We start from the raw sequence: 10,700 nt of genomic DNA on the forward strand, positions 1-10,700 counted from the left end.
AGATAGGAGATCCCTCCTCAGAGGAATCTCCCACGGCTGACCTGCTAGCAGAGCTATGATATCCGGGAACCAAACTCGAGTCGGCCAACGGGGTGCTACCAGAAGTAGGCTGACCCCCTGTCGCTGGACCCTCTCCAGGACTCCCGGGAGCAGAGCAATCGGGGGAAATGCGTATAGAAGCAGCCTCGGCCACGCGTCTGAACCAACCCCAGCGGGGCCAGATGCGTGAGGGAAAACCACAGTGGACAGTGGGACGTCCCTCGAGACGCAAACAGGTCCACTTCCACTGGGCCGAACTTCTCGCACATGGCCTTCACCACCTCTGGGTGGAGTCGCCACTCCCCGGGCCTCAGCCCCTGCCTCGACAGGATGTCTGCTCCCTGATTTTGGACCTCCGGGACATACATTGCCCTGATGGACAACAGTTTCCCTTGGGACCACAGGAGGATGTGATGCGCCAGTCTGCATAGAGGGCGTGACCTCAAACCCCCCTGCCGTGCCCCAGCCAGTGAGGGTGGCGTCTGTTGAAACGGATTTCCGGCAACAGGACGCTCCCAACACTGGCACCTGGGACAGAAACCAAGGTTTCTTCCATATGACTAGGGAAAGAAGGCCACTGCGCATTACCCTGATCATACAGAATGGATTTCCGCTCAAGGAAAGCCACCTGGTTTACTTCCGTATCAGGACATGGTGGCTGCGGAGGTCCGGGAAAAAGCTCCTCAGAGCTTTGTAGACCGCCAGCATTTCCAGGCAGTAGATGTGCCAGGAGAAATGCCGGGTCTCCCACAGACCTCTCGCAAAGCGGCCGTCCTTGACCGCGCCCCAACCAGTGTGGGAGGCGTCTGTTGAAACGGATTTCCGGCAACAGGACGCTCCCAACACTGGCCCTTGGGACAGAAACCAAGGTTTCTTCCATATGACTAGGGAACGAAGGCATCTGCGCGTTACCCTGATCATACAGAATGGTTTTCCCCTCGAGGAAAACCCCTTGATTCCCAGCCACCACTGTAAGGGTTTCATGCAGCAGATGTCCTCGGCGGATGCGGGACCGATCCACGGGGCTCACGAGGCTGGCCGGCCTCATTGAACACGGCCAGCCGAGAGCGGAGCAGCCTGAGTGTCAGCTTCTCATAATGCTCGCAAGGGGCTCCCTCGAGAGCCGCCACGAGCATGCTGAACACCCAGACACTGCACACACAGCAGGTGTGCCTCCGAGCCCGACATGTAACGGGGACACGGATGCACACACTGCTTAAACTCTATTATCTTTCTTTTCCATCATTCACACACTTTTGCTTTCACTCTGACAGAAAAACAGTAAATAGACAGACAATTGTTTTCAACAGAGAGCGCTATGCTGAAGAGCAATAACTGCCGACATTATGCGCCCGGCTCCCCTTTTATACTTCCGGGTATGCCGTCACAGTTACGTCATCACGCACGCCAATCGGAATGACCTAGTTGTCATTCTGACTTCAGATTCGCTGATGCTTAGGGAGCATCCCCAAAGTGTCGTTCCGACGCAGTGAGAGTTCCCTCGAAAGGGAACTCTTAAAAACGTACTTGCTAGGAACTATTTAGAGAATTTGTCTTGAATTCAGCCCCTGATCGCCAGTGTCCTCTTGGCTTTCTTATGATGTAATGATTCAGAATCCAATCCTTTTGAGACTAATCAGCACTTTTAACTGAACCAAGCTGTTTATATGACAAAAATAACTCTTCAGGGAGTCTATTAGCACATGAAAACATTTATCATCAGTAATGATGTCCCACTAAACATGATGTTGAAGCCTAGCAATTAAAGGTGTTAGATGCATGAACATGTGCTGATGCAACATCCATTCCCCTTGGATGAAGGTTACTCTGTTTGTGTACTTTGTTGTGTGCAGAAAACAAATAGAAATTAACTATAAACATAAACTGTTTGTTTTAAGTTACAAGAACCATTCATTGGAATGTCACTCACTGAATATTTACACTGATTGCTGAGATACTGGCATGCAATAAAGCACCAGTTACATCTGTCTAATTAATAACGTTATCAAGCTGCACAGCAGGTTTACTTGGTTACAAAAAGTAATTACACGTGTTGAAGACAGTTCTCCGGCATATAGTGCATCAATATCCTTTTCCAATCCTGTTCCCCTCTCTGCTCCAATTGCTTCCTGTCTCCTCTACGCTGTTCTGTCCAGTAAAGGCCAAATTATTTCTTACAAAATACACATGAAGGTGGTAGTTAATAAATAATAAATTGTGAACAATTATAGGTTATGCTGTTGTATAACTTTTTTCATTTTTGATTGTTCTATTTGTATTTTGCATTGCAGAGAGACATATTTCCATTATATTTTTCCATTATATGGTTTCATTAAACCAGCCTACGTTTTTAGGATGTTTTAACACCTATAAGTATAAATGTTTTGGTTTGTCATCCCATACGGATATGTAATATATGTGTATATATGAAATATCAATATATGCGATATATGCAATATAAAAAAGTAAAAACATATATGAAACCTATTAGAAATTGGAACAATGTCATATATTGACATATAAATGTATCCCATATAGTATATCTGTTTATGTATGTATAATACATATTTTGACATATATGACTCATATATGAAATATCCTAATATGAATCCATATAAAATCCTATAAAAGCATACAGAATGTTTGCATATATGTTGTTTAAATAAACTTACATATATAAATTAGACATATCTTCTTTACAAATATGGCATTAACATACGGTACCATATAAAAAGTCATCATATACATAATTTAAAAATATGTATATATAATAATTCTTCTATAGGTATAAACCTATATCTTCATATATTGTGAGTATGTATATATGTGCTAATAATGTATTGCCTTATATGAAACCTACACTCACCTAAAGGATTATTAGGAACACCATACTAATACTGTGTTTGACCCCCTTTGGCCTTTCTTTCTTTCTTTCTTTTTATTTCGAACAACAACCAAAAAAAAAAAAATATATATATATATATAATAAAAACAAAGTAAAACATACGACATTTGTGTTACCAAATAGACGCAATATCAAAAATAAAATTGCATGTGTTCGAAAAGGAGCGGGATGAAGCAAAAGCTTATTTTCCCACCCCTTATATAATCATACAAAATTTCATCAAAATTGTATTCTCACCACATACATCATATACTTATTGCACAACAACCATTGCACAAATACATTAAATAAAAAAATAAGAAAAAATATCTTATACTCAATCTTTTAACCCACCCTCATTATTCTTGTTCCACCTCATAACCTTTTATTAACTTGATTTTATACAGCTTTTTAAACTGTTTAAAGTTTGTACAGTATTTTAACACCTGTTCCAACTTATTCCACAACCTCACCCCACATATAGTGATGCACATACTTTTCAGAGTAGTTCTTATATTGAGCTTTTTAAAGTTTAATTCATCTCTCAAATTATACCCACCCTGCCTCTCCATAAAAATTTTTTGTATATTCTCCGGAAGTAAATTATTTCTTGCTTTAAACATGACTTGTGCCGTCTTAAATTTAACCAAATCCAAAAACTTTAATATATATGATTTCAAGAATAATGAATTTGTGTGTTCAAGATATCCAACATTATCTTTTGTAATGTGCATAACGACTGTAGGTTGGTTTTGTAGGTATTTCCCCAGATTTACACACAATAACTTAAGTACGGCACTATGAGTGTATTATACAGCATATAGAGTGATTTATTATTCAAAATATATCTTGTTTTATTTAGTATTGCTATAGTCTTTACCAATTTTGCTTCAATGTGTTTTATATGTGGTTTCCAGCTAATATTGTGGCCTTCAGAACTGCCTTAATTCTACGTGGCATTGATTCAACAAGGTGCTGAAAGCATTCTTTAGAAATGTTGGCCCATATTGATAGGATAGCATCTTGCAGTTGATGGAGATTTGTGGGATGCACATCCAGGGCACGAAGCTCCCGTTCCACCACATCCCAAAGATGCTCTATTGGGTTGAGATCTGGTGACTGTGGGGGCCATTTTAGTTCAGTGAATTAATTGTCATGTTCAAGAAACCAATTTGAAATGATTGGAGCTTTGTGACATGGTGCATTATCCTGCTGGAAGTAGCCATCAGAGGATGGGGACATGGTGCTCATAAAGGGATGGACATGGGTTAGAAACAATGCTCAGGTAGGCCGTGGCATTTAAACCATGCCCAATTGGCACTAAGGGGCCTAAAGTGTGCCAAGAAAACATCCCCCACACCATAACACCACCACCATCAGCCTGCACAGTGGTAACAAGGCATAATGGATCCATGTTCTCATTCTGTTTACGCCAAATTCTGACTCTACCATCTGAATGTCTCAACAGAAATCGAGACTCATCAGACCAGGCAACATTTTTCCAGTCTTCAACTGTCCAATTTTGGTGAGCTTGTGCAAATTGTAGCCTCTTTTTCCTATTTGTAGTGGAGATGAGTAGTACCCGGTGGGGTCTTCTGCTGTTGTAGCCCATCTGCCTCAAGGTTGTGCGTGTTGTGGCTTGAAAAATGCTTTGCTGCATACCTCGGTTGTAACGAGTGGTTATTTCAGTCAAAGTTGCTCTTCTATCAGCTTGAATCAGTCGGCCCATTCTCCTCTGACCTCTAGCATCAACAAGGCATTTTCGCCCACAAGACTGCCGCATGCTGGATGTTTTTCCCTTTTCACACCATTCTTTGTAAACCCTAGAAATGGTTGTGCATAAAAATCCCAGTAACTGAGCAGATTGTGAAATACTCAGACTGGCCCGTCTGGCACCAACAACCATGCCACGCTCAAAATTGCTTAAATCTCCTTTCTTTCCCATTCTGACATTCAGTTTGGAGTTCAGGAGATTGTCTTGACTAGGACCACACCCCTAAATGCATTGAAGCAACTGCCATGTGATTGGTTGATTAAATAATTGCATTAATGAGAAATTGAACAGGTGTTCCTAATAATCCTTTAGGTGAGTGTATATGGCATCACTACTTGGATATAGGGACATATATTACATTTCCGTATGGGATACAAAGGGTAAAAATGTGAGTCTGAATTATTACCCCATTCAAAATATTTCACAAAATAATTCACAGTAAAGAGATAAAATGGGGAAATATGTCACGTTTACATTGGTAAAATAGTTCAATGAAGGAGATATATTCAAATACCTTTAATGCAAAATCACTCATAACACAGGAATACGTAGGTGATTTATCCAGAATTTATCCAGGACGCAGAGCGGGCGAAGGGCAGGAAACCAGGGGAAATAACAGAAAAAGCGTCCAGGGCAGTGATGATGGTAGCAGGAGCAAGGTGGGGACCCAAAACACAGCCAGGATGATGGCCCATGGCAAAGTCATGATGAGTCATGACTTGGCTGATGACTCCAGGGTTACAACTGACAGAGATGAGGGTGATGGAAGTAGAGCCCTGGGGGAAGACAAAGAGCAAGCGAGACTTGGCGACGTTAATGGTCCTGGAGGCAGAGGTGTAGCCAGGTTGCCAGAGGACTGAGATGAAGTCGGTGGGACTGAGGGCTAAGATGGAGCCAGGGGACAGAGCTGGAAACCGGAAGACCTGAGGCGCATCCATGCATTATAGTGGAGTAAACAAGGGTGGAGCAGAGGAGCTAAAGGGAATCAGCGGAGGTGAGGCAAACAGGCTGGCTGGCTTTGGAAGAGGAGGCAGGAGAGGGCAGCTGGGTGGGATCTCTGGAGGCAAAGGAGACTTGGAGCTGGATGGGAACAGCAGCAATGGGAGAATCTACAAGCAGTCCCACGTGTTGCCGGCTCACGCACCTGGTGAGACATTTTTTGAGGCTTGAGCTCCGGAGCTCTGGCTCGCTCAGCTCGACTCTTTATCGGCAGGCTCTGGCTCTCTGTCTACGGTGGGCTCTGGCATTCGGTCCATGCGAGGTGGCTGGCTGGGCTCTGGGTAGGTTGGAGCCCAATGGAGTCTGTCAATGGAGTACCAATGTCCCACCCACACTACCTGTCTTCACTGTTGGGGATGAACAGCTGTCAGTAGTGCCACCTTTAAAATATCTGGGGAATATTCTCTCTGAGGATAGCGGCATTGACAATGAAATCCAGAGCCGCATTAAACAGGCATCAGCTGCCTTTTGGAGACTTCTGTGCAGAGTCTTTCAAAACAAGAACTTTCATCCCTCCACAAAAGTTGCTGTATACCAAGCGGACTGTGTCACCACCCTCCTCTATAGTTGTGAAGCTTGGGTAACCTACAGCCATCACATCAATTCCTTAGAGCGCTTCCACATAAGCTGCCTCCAGTGCATCCTGGGAATTACCTGGTGTAATCATGTGCCTCTCACTAAAAATATTTAAAAAGACCAGGGGCCTCATTTATAAACGTTGCGTACGCACAAAATAAGGCTTACGCCGCTCTCTACGCAATAATTGATATTTATTAAAAAACAAACTTGACTGTAAAATGTGCGGTCCTTCACACAAGCTCTGACCAAGGCGTACGCACAAAAACGGGTGAAATGAGAAAGGGCGACACTGTCGGCAGATGGAAACACGTGAAAGTGTGTGAAACTGAAGACCGGTGTGTAAAAGAAATGGCAATACTGCCTCTCATAAATAACATGAAGACTTCACAAAGCAAGTCTTACAATTAACAGCCTATTCGAACACCCGTTTGATCGATCTGCAGTGTAAAACAAACAAAATCAAATGAAAATTACAACAGAAATGCAAATTAACACATATTTGTGAAATATGTTCTGCAATAATATTGGCATGTTATGCAATTCATCCTCATAAATAATATGGTAAACTGATATTCTCATCAATGTGTTCATCTGGCGGAGCAGATATAGATGCAATTAGATAGACAGACAGATAGATAATTAGGGATATATATATTTAAATAGATAGATAGATGTATTAATTGTCCACTGGGGAAAGTTGTTTTCATTGTAAAAATGTATTCATCAGCTACGGAATCATGGTATTCATGCATATGCCTTTAGTTTGTTTTATTTTAGATTTAATAACGTATGACGTATGTCTCAACCATTCAGAAAGCTGCAAGACAATACATTTGCACTGAACTTTTTCCCATTTCCACGTAGATTATAACCAACATCTGTAGCTTGTCAGTTGCAATTAAATGGATGGAAATAAAATGCCCCATCACAATGCGTAATGACGCACAATGGCTGATCTTGCGCTCTTAGAAGATGTGGAAAATGGAAGGATTCGGAGTGAACGCATCTTCAGACAGCAAGAAGACTTGCTGGCAAATGAGGACACACTCTGGCGATGGAGCGCTAGACTTTCATCATTTTTTTGACCATTTCTTTTTTATTTCGGCCATGGTCCAAGGTTGCGAGGCTACATCATATACGGCGTCTGCAACCTTTTGCCACTAAAGTGCCTTTTTGGCATTAGTAATGCCCACACTGTGCCCTCCAAAACAAAATTTTTCTCCTCTTTTCCTCCTCGCAACGATAACTTCTACTTCACATTGAGTGAAGTTACGTTTTTTTTTATTTCATCTCTGTATTTGCCATGATTTCGCAATCGATGAATATTAACTTGTGGGCGTTTCACAGACCATTTATGGGCAACTATGGGCGTGACATGAAGCCGCAAAAGCTGCGCTACATTTAGAATTGATTGTGATTTATTAAGGGAAAACTGCGTAGGATGTGCGTGCGCACGGTTTTATAAATCCGAATATTTCTGTGCGTACGCACGTCCTATGTTTCATCCGTACGCCACTTCTGACGCAAGTCCTACACAAAGTTTTATAAATGAGGCCTCAGGACTGCAGATGTATTGAGGCCATGATCATCCAGCGCCAGCTGCAGTGGTTGCGGCATGTGATAAGGATGCCCCCATGTCGGTTATATGGCAAGCTACATCATGGTTGATGCTCAGCTGGAGGGCCGAAGAAGCGCTATAAGGATCAGATGAAGAACTCCGTGTAAGATCAGACCTGAAGAACTAGAGAATGTTGCTGCTGACCGTACCATCTGGCGACAGCTGTGTAGAGACGAGGCTCGTACACTGGAGATGGAGAGGACAACCAGAAGACAGCAGAAGCGAGCCAGGAGAAATACAGCCATGGTTGCCACCGCTACCACCACCATCACATATACTGTATATGCCCCACCTGCAATAGAGCTTGTGGGTCCAGGATAGGACTGTTCAGCCATCAAAGATCTCACCGTTAAAGGCGTGGACGTCGTCATCGAATTTCAATGGACAACCGAAGATGATGTTCACCTGTTATCACCTGTGTATTTAAGTCTTGAGGGTTTTTTTTGGTTGATTGTCCGGTGTTGTTTTTGATTAGCACCACTGTTACTTGTATTCCCAACAGTGGATTATCTTCTTTTGTTTCATTTATTAAAGTATATTGCTGAAAATTTGTCTTATCTTATACTGTCGGCAAGGTGGAGGACAATGGAACACTCCGCAGCAGCCCTCCTAGTCCACTCCCTCCATCATGAGGTCCTCAATCATTTGCACTAAGTCCATCCCCACAACAGATCCAGAGCCCATGCCCACTGCGGAGTCAATGCCTGGAGCCAATTCAGTCTGACCAGGTGTGTGAGCCGATTCCTGTAGCCTTTCCAGTGGGAATATTAATAGAATATGAAGGCATGGAGTAGAGCCCCAGCCATACTCCCAACGCTGATGTGCATGTTGTGAACTCGAACCCTTGTGGGATTGAGGAATATGAAGAGATTATTTCCAAACCTGTTTCATTGCCCAGCACCATGTCTGTGTTGTTGATGGTGCCCCCACCCAGCCTCCCACTCCCACCTCCTCTGCCTATGCCATGCTGGCTCCCTTCAGCACTTCGGTTCCTCCCTCGTTGGCATCACCTAGCACCTCGGATCCACTATACTGTATAGATCAGATTGATCAGGTCTATGAATATTTAACTAGGGGTGGGTGGATTTTAGAGATGAATAATCAAACCTCATGGGGAATGGGGTGGTTACTGTGCTTTCTGTGAGTATAAAATGTAGTCATTTCAGTGACAAGGACCAGGGGGCTAAACTGACAAGCATCCTCAAGCAGAGTCTGCTCTTCAAAGTCGATCCAGCAGTGGAGTGACAGACATGGACAATCAAACAATCCAATACTGCTTTCCAAACAACAATTTGTCTTGTAGCAGAAGTATCCGACCTGAAGCGGAGTACATCATTGTGTACATTTTTGTTGGTGTCACATCAGTGTTCACCGTGTTTCTGAACCTGTTGGTGATCATCTCCATCTCACACTTCAAGCAGCTCCACACTCCCACCAATGTGCTGATCCTCTCTCTGGCAGTGGCTGATCTGATCGCAGGACTGATTCTCATGCCCGTGCAGGGAATGAAACTAATTGAGCCATGCTGGTACTTTGGAGAAATATTTTGCTCAATATTTCTTCTTATTCTTTATGTAGTTGTCACAGCAGCTCTTGGTAATATGATTATTATATCTGTGGATCGATACATTGCTGTGAATGACCCTTTGCAATATCCAATGAAGGTCACTAATAGAAGAGTTGTTGTTTCTATTGCTGTAAACTGGGTATTATCCTTCATTTATATTGTTTATCTGATGTATGAGATTATACTGTATCCAGAGAGAAACCACACATGTATTGGAGAATGCATACTTTCTATTAATTTGGAAAATGTAATACTAGATTCTATAGTTTGTTTAGTTGCACCTTGTTGTATAATTATTCCTTTAAATGTGAAAATCTGCTTTGTAGCAAACTATCAAGCTAAGCGTTTAAATTCAGTCACAGACAAAAAGGCCAAATCAGAAAGAAAGGCTGCAAGAACCTTAGGGATTGTAGTACTGGTTTATCTTCTTTGCTGGATGCCATACTATTTAATTCCTCTTTCTGTTGGGCACATTGAAAGTGATTCTCTTATAATTAATGTAATGGATTGGATGTTATGCATGAATTCCTGTATGAATCCACTTATATATGCTAAGTTTTATCGATGGTTCAGACTGTCAGCAAAATACATTTTGACCCTGAAAATATTTGAACCTTCATCGGCATCCATAAATCTCATGCAAATGTAAATTGTAAAAAGTTCTTGTTTAAGCACCACCAGAACATTAGATGGCATATAACAGCTGTTTTGTTTTTTGTTTTTAAATATGGTGTCTAACATGTATACTGTGAGCATATTTGTGAGTGACACTATCTGCTCTATTTGCTGAATGAAAGCACAACTAAACTGTAGTGATGCTGCTTGGAAGATAGATGTTAAAAGAAAATGTAACGTGCCAAACTAAAGTAGTTATTACAAAGATAATATTTAATTTAAATGAAAGAAATCTACTTTATTAGAAGCAAACAAGGTACAATATATTTTAATGCATGACCATGGTAACTGCAGTAAAACAACTGAGACAAATTTCACAACATGAGCTTAAATGATTGATGATGGGTAAGAGTGAAGTTTAATCATTATAATGACTATTATTAAGCTCTTCATATCTCCTTATTTCTGACTGTTTTTGCCTTATAAAAAAGAATGAAACAATTAACCAGTATGACATCTAATTAGTTAAGCACTCATTTTTGTATTTCTACAGTGTGTTAGGACTGTACTTTTTTAAAATGCATTTAATTCACCAAAGTTTACAATGTGCATGGCATTAACATGA

The 10,700-nt window shown here is 41.8% G+C and overlaps 1 protein-coding gene across 1 annotated transcript; it reads left to right on the plus strand.

Moving 5' to 3' along the window:
• Positions 1-5,633: 5,633 nt before the first annotated feature.
• LOC307142553 (trace amine-associated receptor 13c-like) lies at positions 5,634-10,109 on the plus strand (the record flags this gene model as incomplete). The annotated part of the gene is made up of 3 exons (XM_079843522.1): positions 5,634-5,844; positions 5,911-5,977; positions 9,119-10,109. The coding sequence occupies 3 exons, from the start codon at positions 5,634-5,636 to the stop codon at positions 10,107-10,109; spliced, it is 1,269 nt and encodes a 422-aa protein (XP_079699648.1).
• Between the last annotated feature and the right edge of the window lie 591 nt (positions 10,110-10,700).

The sequence above is a fragment of the Gobio gobio genome (assembly GCF_949357685.1).
Source record: "Gobio gobio genome assembly, chromosome: 18".
In the NCBI taxonomy this organism is placed as follows: Eukaryota; Metazoa; Chordata; class Actinopteri; order Cypriniformes; family Gobionidae; genus Gobio; species Gobio gobio.